The sequence below is a fragment of the Erithacus rubecula genome (genome assembly GCF_903797595.1).
Source record: "Erithacus rubecula genome assembly, chromosome: 3".
Lineage (NCBI taxonomy): Eukaryota > Metazoa > Chordata > Aves > Passeriformes > Muscicapidae > Erithacus > Erithacus rubecula.
This window is the reverse complement of record NC_136689.1, coordinates 22324827-22342212: the sequence shown is the minus strand read 5'-3', so window position 1 is coordinate 22342212 and position 17386 is coordinate 22324827. Positions and strand designations below refer to the sequence as shown.

The 17386-nt window shown below is 33.5% G+C and overlaps 1 protein-coding gene across 1 annotated transcript in view; it reads right to left on the bottom strand.

Annotated features, from left to right (window-relative positions):
- The window catches only part of AKAP9 (A-kinase anchoring protein 9), a 106501-nt gene that overhangs the window by 47469 nt on the left and 41646 nt on the right, over nt 1-17386 (bottom strand). The window contains 14 exon segments of the mRNA XM_079300338.1: nt 577-807; nt 1399-1770; nt 3087-3179; nt 4023-4119; nt 4668-4866; nt 5443-5548; nt 6063-6184; nt 6615-6750; nt 8377-8456; nt 9077-9290; nt 10862-13303; nt 13922-14119; nt 15041-15172; nt 15174-15197. Of these exon segments, the coding sequence (XP_079156464.1) occupies nt 577-807; nt 1399-1770; nt 3087-3179; nt 4023-4119; nt 4668-4866; nt 5443-5548; nt 6063-6184; nt 6615-6750; nt 8377-8456; nt 9077-9290; nt 10862-13303; nt 13922-14119; nt 15041-15172; nt 15174-15197 (4446 nt within the window).

The window sequence follows — 17386 nt, the reverse complement described above, 5'->3', positions numbered from 1 at the left end:
CACCAAACTCCACTGATACTGTTTCATTCTAAAAGTTAGTAGGACTTATCTCCCAGAACTGGGGGGAAAACCCCAAAATGCCAAAACATAGTGTTGCAGGAAGCCACTGACACTGTTCGAGTCAGAATGATGAAAAATGAAGAATTTTGTAGTATTTCTAACCATGGCTGGTGGCTTCATTGATGTAAATGGCTACATTGATGTAAATGCCTGCATCCTACACAGGGCTGTGTATCTGGGAGGTGGCACAACTGGCAGTGCATCCACACTGACTCTCCTCTGGCTGCTGTACAGCACTGCAGGTTTGCTCCATGTTTACAGAAGCCTAAATCGATCCATCACTGTCTGAGCTTTGATTAAAGAAATATGTCTTCTATAAATACATGCTATATGGGGCTGTATGTACACACACACACAAAGATATGTGTGTATGCACATGAGTGTGTATGCATGCACATGGTAAATACGTGCATGCCTCTCTCTCCCTCTAAATAGATATAAATGCATAAATATTAATTTGCCTGGTGATATTCCTTTGTTAACCCGTGTTAAGTCACTGGCTGAATTCTGTATTACCTCAGCTAATTGCACTTTCAGACTCTCCAGCTCTGCCAAGAGCTGATCTTGGTTTTCTTTCTGGCGCTCCATCTGCTGCATGTGGCCCTGCCTCAGCAGCTCCGTTGCCAGCTGATGCTCCTGGTACTGCCGCACCAGCTCCTGCCGCATGTCCTCCAGGCGCTCCTCGTACAGCAGCAGCTGGCTGCATGTTTCTGTGTCTGTGCCTGCAGCCAACACCTCGCCACAGTGCTGAAACAGTGCAATTCTTTTAGTATGTCATGTTCAACAACTCTTCCTAGGAGATATTCAAATAAATTTCAGAAAATGCTTTCATAAATGACAGTAGCTGGCATGAACACATTTCTGTGTTGCCTGCTTCTTGGACAGTGCAGGGTCAGAATTATTCTCCATTTAAAAAGATAATTTCTTTCCAATAATTCTCAACAGTATTAATTTCCATGCTTTTTATGACTCCTTATTTATTTTAGCTCAGCCCCACCCCATGCTTGCGAAATGCAAATTATATGCTTTACATCCCTTTAATTTAAATTTTTGGTTTTTGCTGATATCCTTTATCACAAGAGACTCAAACTGTTTAAGCACAATTTTAAATTTGTTCTTTGTATAAACACTAAAATATAACCTAGCTTACAAAAAGTTTTTGAACTATTCATTGTTTGCAATACAGCTGGAATTATATTCCCTTCCTCAGTCATAGCACACAGGAAAGAAGGGTAGGTAATTTAGGTCTGAAGTTGTCAACCTTTTGAAAGGCAAAAGGAAATATTTAATTGGAATTTTCATCTTAATTTTGTCTTTGCTGGTTTTTTTAACACTTACTGGTATTTCTTCTGCTGTAAGGTGTTTGCTATGGGAAAGAAGTTCTTCAGAAATCACTGACTTCTGTGTTGTCTGTCCTAACATGCAATCAGGGCTGCTATTAGAGTGAAGCTGTTCTCCAAGTGTGTTGATCTCTCCAGATTCTTCACTGAGTTCTGTGCAAAGTGATTTCAGTCCTTCTTCATTCTTGCTGCCTTTTCCAGTTGCTTTTCTGGGAAGGCTGTCAACCTCTTCCTCACTGTGCTGCTTCTTAATTCCAAAAGGTATTCTCTCTGGGTGTACAATCTGTGTTGGGACTTCTTCTTGCTTCTGCCTAGCATTTCCTGACAATTCAGTCTGTTTCGCAAATGCTACACTCATTGACACAATAACCTAAAAAAATAAGAGAAGTCTGTATTAGTTTATGCTTCACAACATCTCCTGTTACTGAAGAAATCTCAGAAATGACCATCAGCTATAAAAATGTAAGAATCAAAAGCTCCCAGAGGAAAACAGAGAGAACAGAGATATCTTGTTAATATTGAAAATGGTCACAACTTAAAATATAGACATATTTAAGGTAGGTTAATGAACTATAATGCAGTTCTCAGTTACAATAGACTATTTAGCACGGAAATATATGTTGTTTTTTTTTAATCCTATAAGATGATTTTAAAAAGTGCTGCCACACAGACTTCAGAGCAGCTGTGCCAAAGCTTGACTGACATGGAATTTTGGGCTGTATGAAGAAAGTAGTGCCATGTGCTTGATACTTAGCACAGGAATTTTACTTGACCAGAAAGAAATTACTGGCACTAACTAGCTGCAGTTGTAGTTACAACAGGCTGATAACTTTTGTGTTGCTAAGTATCTCTAATACAAACAAACCCCTTTCCCAATCATATGAGCAATTCTATTTTAGATTTAGAATACAGTGATTCATAGCATAAACTACAAAAAGTGTGAAAAAATAGTATAATAAATACAGAAGTGTGACACTTGAAAGCACCAAACTTTTCCTTTCCAGAAAATGCAAGTTTGTCCTTTGAACTTAAACTGATTCTTAACAATGCAACATTTGTTTCCTCATAAAGAAGAGTTTTCTTGGCAGCAGATAAGAGTATTTATTTTATCGTGCAAAGAAGTAGAAGCTCTTTGGCAAATCAGAAAGTAAGTAAATCCACAAACAAATATACTCTACCTATAAAACCTTACTTTTACTTTCCATATTTTGGTCAACAGATCCAAAGAAAAACTATACCTTTTACATTACATATTAAAATGCATTAAAAAATATGATCAGAAAATAGTACTAAACTCTTAAGTGCAAAAGTCTTTTGAACTGACCCACTGTTAAGCTTATGGTAGCAAGAAATACTCTAAAGCTCTAAATCTCTGCATTTTTAAAACAAATTCTAGTGCAGAATATGGTAGCATGTTGTCTACTTCAAAGGAAGTTTTAAACATCACCACTACAACCCATATGAATAGAAATTATGAGTTAGGAATAGGACAGATAGCTAAGAAACCCCAAAATGTTCCAGAATTTTTTAAGACTTTCCCTTTCAGAAACCAAATTAAACAATTCCTTGTGAAAAAACATACAAAAGTTAGCATATGCTATGGCAACTGTCTAAATAGTTGAAAATGGAAAATCAAAATGACAGATTTTTAAAACATATCTTAAAGTAACGAAATAAAAGTTATACCTTTGCTACTTCTTCTTCTAATCTTTCTTGGTACTGCTTTTGGAGTAACTGAACAACATCCACATCATTCTGCATTTCCATCTCCCTACCAAGCTGTAAGAAAAACATGAAATCTCAGATCATGTATTTCTGATTTTATTAGTTTCAAGCTTCAATCCAGAAAGAGATTTTTTTCCTCAATTAGGTTTTCTTCATCTCATACAAATAATTTAATTTTGTACCACAACGGAGAAGAACTGGGTAAAAGATTTTGCCTTGTTTCTGCTTCAAAATGAATTTTAATAGTTGAGTTTGCAGAAACTCTCCTTCCAGCACTATTTGTGATGTCAAATGCAGTGAAACCAGGTCAGGAAGCACAGACTCATAGTACAAAACAACATTAAAATTTTGCAAAATGCATAATTTCTGAGCCAGGTTTCCAGCACTCCAAGGAGAGGAATGCATATGGTCTTTCCTATCTGCACTTGGTCTCTTAAAATCTTTGGGGTTACTTTTCCAAAATTTCTATTACACTGTGCAGCATGTACTACAAAAGTCCTGAGATTTCACTTAAATTGCTTCTTTCATATCTCATGTTTAAAGAAAAGTCACAATATTTTAAAGATTCCTGAAGAAATCTCAGAATTTGAACACTAATTCTCTCCCACTTTAGTAAGAAGCAGCCAACTGAAATGTCTTGTTTCAGAGATAACATAAATAAATTTAAACCCAGCATCAATAAAACAACTTTTCTTGATCATAATTCCTAGATACATTTTTCAGGAAATTTAAATATTTTTCCCCTAGCATGGACTGTCTAATAGTATAGTACAGTACTAAGACAATAACTACCTTAATCTACCAAGTATTAGTCCATATTTCAATTTCATCTAAGAAGCCAGAGCATCTAAATTAAGTCACTCATATATATTAGTTATCAGCTGAGTTACATCATACCTCTAATGTTTTATCTGTTTTTTTCTGATGAATATTTTCTGTGCTCTTTACTTTCCTGAAGACTTCTTTTAACTTTCTTTCTGAATCCATGGATACACTAAAAATGGTACAAAAAGCAAAGAGGGGAAATAATAATTAAGAAAAAACATCAGTATGTCATTGCCCAGAACTTGGTGAAAACCAGAACATATTAAGTAGATCTAAACTTCACCATAAACTTTATTAGTACCACTACTTTATAACTATCATTATAGAAAATAATTAATTTCAGGCAACTACATCTACACAAGATGTCTTTGGATGTAATGGATAGTGTCTGTAGTTTTGAGGATTAAATGTGTTCTACTTGAAGTTTTGAAATTGCTGCTATAAAGCTCATATATATGAAATTACTTTTATACATTTTTCCATTTATCAAATCTTTCTCTATTAACTATAAATGCTGCACTACTTCATTTGCAACGTTTATACCATTTCTTTATAAGACTCTTAACAACTCTTGAAGGAACAAAACTACAGAAAAGCAATAGGTTTATAAAGAATTTCTCCAATTCTGAAGTAGAACACAGAGCTTTACTCAAATGGTTATTTGAAACACTCCTTGAATGAGTGTGAAGTTATAAGCATTGAAAAACTGATTAATACCTGGTGTGGTCAGAGGATACCCCAGCAATCTGAAGCTTATCCTGCAGGTGCACAAGCTCTGTAGTGTACCTCTCCTGACTTTCTTTCAGCTGCTGTTGGAAATAGGATCGGAGGTGTTCCAGCTCTTGAGTATGCTGCTCCTCAAGCTGTTTTTTAAGGTTCTCTATTTCCTTTGAACAGTATTCTTGAATTGTAGGATCTGTATATAGGTTATGTGAAGCAGGGGGTGAGATGGACAGGTGGAGAGAAAGAGGAAAGGAGGGAGGGAAGGAAGGAAAGGAAGGAAGGAAAGGAGGCAAGGCAAGGCAAGGCAAGGCAAGGCAAGGCAAGGCAAGGCAAGGCAAGGAAGGAAGGAAAAAAAAACTATATTAATTTCTTCACAAATATTTAGCATTTTAGCCCATTTAGTCCATATTTAGTCCATTTAGTGATGGACTGAATAATTAATGTAGTTTAAAAAAAATTCTGACATCCTGTCAACTATTTTTCCATAATAAAGAATGATAACCTAATCTTCCATTTTGCAAAATAATTTTTGATATGGGTAAAAAATTGTAATTATGGAAAACGAAAAAAATACTTAACATAAAATGTATCACAGAATATAATTCTGAAAAATTTAAAGAATTAAGAAAATCAGTCTTGTTCTGCAAAATCAGAAAAGAATTTCTTTGTTCAAGCTGTAGTAAGACATAAATCAGTTAAAATTACAAGTCATTGTCTTTTCTTTGTCTCTGAATATACAAAAATTGAAAACAGCTTATTATCATGTTACCCATTAGATTCTGTGAAGGAGTCTGCAGATTTTCCTTTCCTATTTCCATATGGATAGCTTCCTCTTCTTTCCTTCTTTCTGAAGAAGATACCTTTGGTTCCTTGACCTAAATAATGATCAAGTAATGCAATTAACAACAATTTGTCTACAGTAGCACAAAAATATTATATCCAGTGCTGCACTCCCAGTATGAGAGAGAAATGGACATACTGGCAGGAGTCCAGCAGAGAGTTACAAAGGAGATGGGAGGCTTGGAGTCTTTGTTGTACTGGGAGAGGATGGAAGAGCTGAGCATGTAAAACCTGAAGAATGCAAAGTTGCCCACTGGGCTTGGGAAGTATCACAATTCAGCAGACCACAGTCCTAGGCAACATTTACCAGCTGACACTGCTTTGGGTGAGGGGCTGGATTAGATGAACTCCAGAGGTGACTCCTAACATCAACCAGTCCTAAAATTCTGTGATGTGGACAGCAGCTTTCTTAATTTTCTCAAACCACTGCCTTACTCTTCCACTCAACAGGATACACACCTTTTTCAAACACTTTCTCAGTCATCCAGAAGGAATTCATGCAACAGAGAAAATTCAAATGCTCATATACTCTATGCTATAAAAGTTTACCTGTTTACACTCTGCCATCAGCTGTGTTTGAAGTGCCTTCAGCCTGCTGTACTCTTCCTTTATCTTGCAGAGAAGTGCATCCATACGTTCTTGTACAGTTAAATTACAGAAAGAACCAGGGACTTTAAAAAAAGAAAACAAACATTTTACCATAAATTTTAATACAAGTAATTTTTTCTCAAATTCTGCCTTGAAGAATTGTCTGATAAACATTACAAAATACTGAAACAAGTGAAGCCCTTCCAGATTTTGAATGCATTTTTTATATATTGACAGACATGCATTTTTTTTGTAGGACTGCTAGTTTCTTCTACAAAAAGAAGAAGAGGAAGAGAAAAACCCCAAACACATTTTTCCACCAATAACTACGAAAATGAAAACACTGTAAGAAAATATCCATAATGAAAATAAAGTGGTTCAGAATAACTAGGAAATCTCTAAAACAGCTATTTAAGCACAGGAATTAGTACCTGAAAAAGTAATAGCAAAATTACCAGTCTGAAATACTTTAAATAAGTACTTTTAACTATCATGATAGTATAGAATCATTACCTTGAGCTTGACCTCTGTGTAGTGGTAATTCTACACTTAGCTTTTCTTTCACAGCAGGTTTACAGAAAATTTCCTGTTCCCTTTCACCAGCTTCTATAGCAGCTGAAGAATGTTCATTCTGACTGCCACACAAAACCTGTATAACAAATCAAAGAGAAAAGTAAACAAATTATTATTTTATCAATCACAATTCACAAAGAAAACAAGAAAAATAGTAAGAAAGTAGTATTTTGTGAGCATTAACTTCTGTAGAAATGATGGCATAAATGTTCTGTTGAATTCTAAGAACTTAGACAATCTTTAAAACTCCTGATAAAAGAAACACACATTAAAAGACTTTCCAGCTAAAGCATAAATGCATACATTTTCAAACCAGTATTTAATCTGGAACCACCAAGTATTAAAATCATGTAGAGAAAGGCCTCCTTTATTAATGTGGAAAGCAAATTTACATTTTAAATGTCTCATTCTCATAAGATGCAATCTTGCTTAGAAGAGGAATTCCCTACAGCAGAGTTTTGTATGTTTTTAGGGATTACAGCTCATCTTGTTCTTTAAGTGCTGAACAACTCAGGTAAAAGGGTATGGCACAAAAAAACCAAGCAATGAACAGAATACCCTATGCTTGTTGGTGCTACGTGGTCAGCACAATGAGCAGGAGGAAAACAGAAGATTTATCCATATGATTTCTGAAGGTAAATGATACTTGAAAAGAAACCACTTGCTCAAAGCACAATGGGATTCTTTATTTAAAGATTTTGTACTCAACAAAAACCAAATTCAACTTATAAATGTAAAACCATAATTTCTCCAACAACTCAACAAAAGGATCATACAAATAAGCAGCATTTTGCACACTGTGGAATAACTTATACCAAGCACTCTCTTTTAGCTGCTACTTTCTTTGAGTTTAGAGTCCTTCTTAATCTCTCCTATACTGGATCTTAAATTAAAATTCTGTTACTCCCTTTCCCAAAAAGGTATTGAAAAAAGTCCAGCAAAGAAGGAAAAAAACCTCCACCCAAACTACAAACCCCATCCATTTGAAGTATTTTAGACTTGAAAACCATGGCTTTCAATGAGTAAAAAAAGCTGTTTAATTTATCTAGAAATAAGCTTAAAAAGTAACTCAATTGATAGTCAAAAAGTACCTGTAAGGACCATCAATTACTATTACTCTAGGAAAAAAGATACATCAAAATATTTTTACAGGTGGCTGATATTAGAATATAGACTAAATATCTGCTTCAATTTTTGACTACAATATTTATTCACTACAAACAATAAAGACAGTAATTTTTTAGATTGTTTGACACTTTTAAGTCTTTGAAAAATAAGCTGCAGTTAACAAAGACATTACACTCTTACTGCAGATATGAGAGATGATGTCCTGTGCATCAAGATGTGAATGACATCAGACTCTTGAATCAAAAACATATAACCAGAAACAAAGAGAAAGGAAAAATGTACTTCCAAACTAGAGGAGATGAGATCAACATTAGTTAGAAGATTAAGACTATGTGTAAGACAAAAGACTTGTCTGGACAGGGACATAAACCAGCTTAGGGAAAAAAAATACAAAACCTTTTGCAATGCTATTTTGGAAGCTCAGGTTTAGCAGTCTCTATTTTGAGATCAATGCAAAGAGAAAAGCTGTGAAGAAAATCTGCAAAAATAATGTAGAAAAACATGAGGACTTACAGATCATCATTTTCTGTTTTCCAAATTTTCATTCTGAAATAGGCTTTTTGTTGAATCTTACCTGAGCCAGCCTGGAACATTCCTCGGTGACAGCTTCATTCAGTTTTTCTATAAGTCTTTGTGTAGATTTCCATTCATCACCTACAAATACAAATTATTAATATTATTTTTAAACACTAGATGCACAACAACTTTTCAAAGGCCTAAGTTCCTGCCTCAGTGAAACTGCCTCTTCAGCTTGAGGAGGGGCACTTTTTTACTCGCCTCTTTATTGTTACAACACATGGACAGTTTCAATTATCATAATATCATAGTATATTCTAGAGAGCAAGAAATAAAAAATGGATTTGTGCATTAGTAACTTCCAGAAAGTGTAAAGATATGTAGCACAGAGAAAAGAACTTATGCAAAAATTAAACAAGTGTAAAACATAGTATAACAGAAAAAGCTGGGATAGAAAACCATGCAGTACCAAAATTTACTTAAAGTGTGTAGGGAGTCGATGTAGCAATACAAAGAAAAGAGAAAAGAATAAGTACAAAAATACTTTCCATTTTTATAATAGAGTTTTTTTTTCAAGTTACCTCAGGAATAGCCTGCATGTACTGGGTAAACAATTTGTTGAAAAAATACTTCAAAAATATTCTCTAAAAACAATTTATTGGACAGCTAGATAAACAAACTGCTTGTTTGGTTGGGTTTTTTTTTTTTTTAGACACTTTTTCATATAGAGCTTCATTCTCATAATTTTGTCAAATTACCTGCTTGTTGAGATTTCAGGGTCTGGAGCTCCAGCTGATGCATTCTTTTAAGATCAGTCATCTCTTGTATATGATTATGAACAAGCTCCTCTTTAAGACTGCAAAGTGCACTCTCTTTTTCTGCCTTCAAGGACTCACAAACCTGGTCTACATGAGCTGAATAAACCAGGGATAGGCAAATCCGCTGTGCTTCCATTTGTAGCTGTAAATCAGTCTTTGAACATAAAGACACAATTTAAAAGAGTGAGAAACAAGAAAATAGAAAGACCCATCTTTGGAAATTTCTGAGATTAATAAGGTGTTGAATGGAATGCTGCATATATGGTATGCATTATGTAAATTTAAATATACACAGTTTGGAAAATTGAGTTTTAACAAAATAGTAAGACACTTCTTCAACTTAAAATAAAAATAAAATTAAAATCAACAAGACTCAGTATGCTTCAATTCCTATTTTGCAGCAATAAAATCCTAATTAATTTCATCTCAGTGAAGCAAGAGCAATATTACTACTAACCAAGTAATTAAGAAAGTGTACTCTAAGTATAGAAAAAATTCTATTATTTGCAGACCTTAAAAATAATTATTTCCAAGGCTTGTAGTTCCAGTCTGCACTTTGGGCATGTTATTGCTAAAGAAAAAAAATGTTTGGGATATACCAACAAGGACCTACTCAGAGCTGAAGTCTGGAAAGGTTTTTAGACACCTCTGGACAACAATGATTTTTAGCTGCATGGCAGGAAATTGTAAGACCCTTATCACAGCCTTGTTAAAACAAACAAATCAACCAATCAAACAAACAAAAAAGCCTAAACCAAAACACCACAAAGCTAAAGCTCGTTTTTATAATCTCACAACTCTTTCCAATGTGGTTTTAATTGTGGTTTTATTTCTTAGGAAGTGAATTAACTACAATGCAATATTAGACAGTTGTTGGTACTAGCTCACTGTTAGGTTGACTTCTGTAACATGAAAAAAAGCTTAAAAAATAGTAGAAGTCTGCTTAACATCTATTTCCACAGAACACTTAGTTGCATACACCTTGCAGAATGCTACTGAACTTATATATACTGAACAGCATATATAAACTTAAATTTATATATAGATTTATGATTCCACCACCTAATTAAATACTGGTAACTCAGTACTTAGCTATTTATATTGACAAATAAGAATCCTTTCCATGTTACCTACAATTAATTTACAATACCAAGAAATACAAGCAAAATTGTGCCAGCAAAATTTTAGAGAATAGCTAGAATCACACAGTATGCATTCTCATTATCACATCCAGATAAATTTCTTATAAAATGATAACCACATAAATAACAAAAAAAAATGGCAATGTAATTTTAGCATTTCCCAAGCTTGATATTTAAAATTTTGGTCAAAGGTGAGTGATGAAATTTCATTATTTTTATACTGTTTGAATGAGTACTTAGAGAACTGAGAAAGTAATCATAGAATAAAAAATTATATCCCCTTAAGTGAGTGAAACGCTACTTAAAAATATGAAGTGGTCTGGTAGTCTTCTTAGATTTTTGCTGTTGCTGTTAATTTAATTAAATGCAAGGGAAGAGTATTTTTTCACTCAAAAAGGATCCTCATATGCATTGACTATGCTTATAATTCTGATCATTCATCTAACCCCTTTCAACCATTGACAAACACACACCTATACCTCAAAGAAGGCAATTGGAAAAAAATGTGATGCAAATTAGCAAGTGTAAGCTCCTACAAATTTTCATAGTTAAAGTATTTTCTATACTGTTTTATGTCACATACCTGTTCTGATTTTAAGGCATCCACTTGTTGCTGAAGGTTACTTTCACTTTGTGAAGTGGATGCTAATGCTGTTTCTTCTGTCAGCCTGTCTGGCATCCCATGCAAATGTTCCTCAACAGACTGCTGTTCTGGTTTCAGCATTTGCTGGACCTCCTTCCTTTTTGTTACTTCATGGCTGCAGTCTTTACCAGAACTTAGATTACCTTTTGAATTTATTCCTTCATTAGCTTTACTCCTTGAACCAGGGGATTTATTCCTACTTTCAGAGGCTGGAGTAGCAGTCTTTACAGATTTTCCTTTAGAGCACTTTTTCCTAGAGTTATTACTACTATTTGTTCTCTGAACATGACTAACTGTGACTTCTAGTTCTTTACATTTTACTAGAATTTGCTCTTTCTCATCTTTTAAAGATTTGACTTTTTCATTTAAAAGACAGATTTCAGTATCCTTTGACTTTAACTGTTCAGAGAGATCAGAAAGTCTCAGGGATAATTCCACTTTCTCACGCTGAGTAACCTGAAGCTTTTCCATAAGTTCTGTTGCATCTTTCTCAACAACCTCGCCAGCCTCAAATATGTCTTCCCTGGACACTTTTATTTCTTTACTCTCTCTAAAACCAGAGGGATTAGTTTTAAATGAAACTGGTCTATTGCTTTCTAAGTGGCAGATTTTTTCATTCAAAGCTTTGAGTTTGCTTTTATATTCAGCTTCTTGCTTTTTCTTATTCTCTTCTAACTCAGTTTTTTCCTTCAGAAGACTTCCACATTCTTTCTGCAGCTCTTTATAACTAGCTTCAAGTTTTTTCTCAGTCAATGAAAAGGCACTCTTCTGCCTTTCAGTATCCTCTTGGAGGATAATGTTTTGGTGTTTAAGTTGCTCATTTTCCATAATCAGCTTTTCTATTCTTTTCTGCAAGTCCAAAATTTCTGTCTTAGAGCTAACACTACTGTTATGAAGTATGTTTTCTTCAGAGCATACCAACACATTTTTTAATTTCTCTTCCAGAGTTTTATTTTCCCCCCTAAGAACACTATTTTGTGTTTCTAGTTCTGAACATTTTTTTTGAAGGCTATCTTCCCTCTCCTTCATTTGTTCCTGCATCAACTCAGTTTTAAGCTGCAGCTCTTGTATTTCTTGTTCAAGGGTACCTTTCTCTTTTTCCTCTTGCCTAAGCACTTCAATCTCTTTCTCCAGTTCATGGATTTGTAGTGTCATTTCTTCGGATTTAGAATTTACAATAGACTGCTGTAAATCTTTCAGGTTCGTAATCTCTAAAATCAACTGATTTTGCTTTGTGATTAAGTTGTCCTTCTCATATTGCATGGCTTCTATCTTTTGACTCATTTCATTCTGTACCTCATCTAATTGCTGTTTATGCTGCATATTCAAGTTGTATTTAAGGCTTTCCATGTTCACCATGTGCTCTTTCTCTAAGTCTTCTTTAAGCCTGGAAAGTTCTTCTTCATGACTAAACAGAAGATTTGTCCTCAGTCTCTCTAATTCTGCTTCTTGAGATTCTGCCATCCTGTCCAAAACTGCATCCTTCTCCCTTTCTAGCATTTCAAGTTTTATTTTGTAATTTGTGATTTCTGCCTCATGTTTTAATTCCAAATCCTTCCTAAATTCAGAGGCAGAAGCCAGTTGAGTTTTTAAATCTTCAATCACAGACTGGTATTTTTCAGCTTCATTTAATCTACATTCCATATCCACTACAGTTTGCTTGGCTCTTTGAACCTGCTCTCTTGAAAAATTCAGTTCTTGAAGAAGATCTTCAATTCTAGCTTGTTGAAGAGACTTCTCCGTTGCAATAACTTCCATCTGTTGTGACAATTCTTGCTTTATTTTTTCCCTTTCCTTATCAGCATCCTGCAATTTCATATTTAATTCATTAATTTTAATATTCATTAAATGCATTTGATCTTTATTAACATTTTCATTAAAACACAGACTTGAAGTTTGCTCCAATTCTACTTTTTGTTGCAAAAGACACCGTTCTATTTCCACTGCATGCTGCTTAATTAATTCTTGCTTCATTTGTACAATCTGCTGGCCATGCATTTCATCTAATTCAGCCTGAAGTTGTGCCAGTCTCCTTTGTGTTTCTAATTCCATTCTTTGCACAATGTCAGCTTCAGACTGGCTGTCTTTATAACATCGTTTCTGCAGTTCTTCCACAGTTCCCATTAATTGTTTTATTTCATCAGAACATTGTCTTTCTTTCTGTTTGTAGGTGGTAAGTTCAGCTTTCATATTACTTATCTGCTGGTTCCTTAGTGAAATCTCTTCTTTCAATTCTTCAAGTAATTTGCTGACATCTGATAGTTTTTCCTTTAGCTGAAGTGAATTTTTTTCTTCTTCTACAAGTTTTGCTTCCAGCTCTTCAACTAGTGCTTCTTTTTCTTGCAATTTACTCAAATCTTCTCCCTCTTTTTTCTGTTTTTCCTTAAAAAAATGAGGAAAAACATGTTCTTCAGCTAATTATCTGAACATGTAAGAACATTTATAGACTTAGCTATTTAGCCTTTCTTAGAAGACTAGAAAGGCTATAAAGTTATAAAACATAAATATATATTTTTTGTTGACCTCATTTGGAGGTTTCCTGTACCCTTGGAATAACTGAGAAACTTCACCCCACCTATGTCATCATGCCCCTCCCCTATTCTTTCCAACCCCTAGTGTCTCCATCAGTTTTCATAATATTTGAATTTTTTAGGTGGTTTTAAAATGTTTTCCCTTAAGGATAATAAAAAAGTACACAAAGGAAAAAATTCATTCTTTGCTTAATGCAGAAAAGAATGTTCAAGCAGGTAATTTAAATTTTTTTCTTAAAATAATGTCATATATTGAAGATGTTCTAACATATGAAATATAGTTTCATAATTCGCTCTAAATATTTCTTCAATTTTAAATTATATACATATTATATGTTAATTAACAGAAACAGTGTCAAAAACTTAATGCAGTACATTCATTATCTGTGCTTTGGCTTTTCTATTTCAAAGGAATTACAAAATCCTGAAAAATGTTTAGGAAAAGAGATCTTTATAGTAAGGAACATACCAGTTCATATGTCCTGATTTTCTCTTGAAGATGTATAATCTGCACTTCAAATTCTTCATTCTTTTTTTGATAATTCTTAAGCAGACATTCTTGTTCTTCTAGCTGCTGCTGATGTGAAAGTATCTGTTGCTTGGCTTGCAATAAATCAGCAGCTGTGCAACTATGGCTGCTGTTCCTTAGGGCTTCACTTGCCTGCAACTTGAATTTTAAAGAAATAAATCCTAAAATACATCAGGTTTTTCAGAAACAGCTTGCACTATATACAGAAATAGTGATCTTTATTTTCTTCTTCCATGCCACAAGCCCAAAGATTTCTAAGTTATTTTGGAAGAAGTCAAACACCCTTATTCCTTTGGGATAATCAATCAATAAAAAGGTATTTCATATTAACTAAATATTCATGGTGAGCTAACATAGGACAGTAGTGTCTCAGATACACCATTGTGTAGTAAAACTAATTAGCTGCAGCTATGGAGCCCATAATCAGATTTTTAATAATAAAATCTCAGGCTTCAGAATTTAATCCACTTGAAGCTCAAAATAAGCTATATAATATACTTAAACAGCATGAAATACTACAATATTCAACTGCAACACTAAGGTGTAGTCTGTGTGCCTGTGGCACCTCAATCACCATGCTTTTAAGAAGAAATGTCTTTCTGAAACTTCACTTTCTTATTTAAAAGACCTCTCAATAACACCACAAAGGAAGCTTTTATCCAAAAATTTAAGGACTGGAGTGTGAAGCTATGGCCCATGGAAGCTGATGGCTGGATATTTTGATTTCAAAGGGAACTTTCCTGCCCAAAGCTCTGAGAACTAACTGTCTAAGTGATTTTTCCCTAGGATAAATGCCATAATCTAGTATTTATCAGAAGTTATTACCACATAATAGGAAAGAAAACAGACTAATATTTATTATTTTATAGTTAATTATTACAATAAAACAGGTAAAATAAAACAACTGTAGGACCAGGAAAATGACTGCTAATCTATGATAAGAGGCTGATTCTTGAAAAATGCACAAAAAATTTTTCTGCAGGAAGTAGCTACTTATGGAGCCTCCAAAGTTACACCTATTGTCAAACCCAAATAAATGTTAGTAGCTGTATAACTTACATGCTGAAACTGAATTTGCAGTTTTTGACTTTGCTCAGTAAGCTCCAAGAACTCCCTCATGGTTTCATCCTTTTCTTTCCGTGCCTGCTGTAGGTTAGTAGTGAGTTGAGTGATAATGTCATCTCTTTTTTTTGATAGCAGCTTCAAATTCTTGCAGCTGTAAAAGATAAAATTTAAACTATTAAACTACATGAAAACCACAGTCAAAAAAATCCAGCTAATTTTAGTTAAGGAATAAGTCATCCCTAACCTCTCTGTTTAAAAGGTGTCTCACTAGTAGAGCTTTTATATTTTCACAAACTCTCTTCGTAAAAATTTCAGAAACAGGATTTTTAACAGGTTATTCTGTTAATAAATAACAAAATCTGAACTTCTAAGAATATTTGTTAGTTAAATATATAACTTGCTTTTAAAATAAAGCAAGCATAAACAAACCATCATAATGGAAGCAAGAATATCTACTAATAGTGTTTCAGCAGCTTTGTACAACTACTCCTGTTCACACAATTTTCCCACAATAAATTCAAGTTATATCATCTCTCACTTTAAGTGAAACAAGTATCATTGATTGTACTAAAGCATGTAATAGATACCATGAACTATTATCCTACACTGTGAACCCAGGGAAATAACTCATAACTACATGAGAAAATCAGTTCAAGCTGCAAAATGGATACAGCATATTTAACAGATGAAACTTTTGTAATTTGTAATGATGAAGAAATTATAAGAGTACAAAAAAATTATTTGCCAACTGTTTTAATTTTTTATAGGATTACAGTCAAGCAGTCAGAAATTCTACAATACTGATTGTCAGTATTTTTGTGTGCATTTATACAATCATGTATCAGTAGAAGATTTGTTTCTCAAATTGAACTCACTTAAGACTAGTGGAAGCCTCATCTCTACATATTGCAAATTTCTTAGACCAACCTTCTGTAACTCTTTTGTTGTAATGTTCCCCAAAAAAGTCCTTCACCAAGTTATATGCTGAAGCTTCCTCTTAACATGGTGATGCTTCCAGATAAAGCTCTTTTTAGAAAATTGGAGTCAACTCCTACTTTAAAAGCACAGGTCAAATGGAAATACTAAATGTTTGTTGTAGTTGAGAAAATTAGGAACAGATCAGGAACTTAAGTGTGCTACACCTTCACTTTTGCATCTGTTCAATGAAATTGAGTCAGTAAATATGACAGTTCCGAAGCACATTATTATATAACATTATATGTTATATAATTTCCAACTTTTTAAATTCAATCTCTGTTCTTGACAAACAGGCAGAGATAAAGTACACAACTATCTTCCCCACTCCCGTTTTACAATTCTTTTGTTTCTTCAGAAAAATAAACCATGTGCATTTCTCAACTGAGATGCTATGCACTGTACCACAATCACACAAAAATACACTGCAACTATTAAAATATTATTGTACCACAGCCCCAAACCCAAAAATGCTCAAATCTGTTTTAATGTATTTTTATTTTATTTTAAAAATAGTAATTATAGCCATTTAAAAAATGAAAACATTTTCACTTTCTACTCTTTCAGGAAAAATTAACAGTGTTACAATCATTAGAAACACTTATTTTCTTTATTGTGCTATATATTTATATATTCATATTTATTTCTTTATTGTGCTATAATTATGACTATTATGTTTAGCACAACAGATACAAGACACAATAATTAAAATTCAACACCAGACAAAGAAATAATAAACCACCTCTTGTGGTGCTATGGTGGATAAAATGACATCTATTACCACAAATAAAATACAAATACAAATAACAATAATAATAATAATAATAATAATAATAGTAATAATGCAACAGAGAAAATAACTGAATATTAGAGCTCTTTGTTTTTATTTTATGGTACTTTGCAAAAAAATAGCAAAATACAGTAACATGACCTGAATCCAAATTAGGAGAGAGACAAGTAAGACATAAAGCACAACAAAGCACTGATTTGAGTGCACTGCATCACTGGCTTAAACTTGAAGAATATTCTTTACTTTAAAATTTAAGTTTATATTTCAATGGTATTCTTAAAATAAGAAATGCTTTCCTGTAAACCCAAATTATTAGGTGTTTTAAATTAGAACATTCTGACACTGTTGTTTTTATATTTCACACTGTGAAGTGTGATATAGAAATACATTTTGGTTGAGTTATATTATTCCTCAGGGAGTAAAACCTGAGGATTTTTCATCTTGGAGGAACAGGAAGACATTAAATCTTTGCATAAGTAGAGAAGAATTAGGGCTTTCTTAAAGAAAATTGTCTTTCCATTTCTAATTTCAAGAAACTCACTGCAAAGACAATTTGAATTTTAGTCACAAAACAC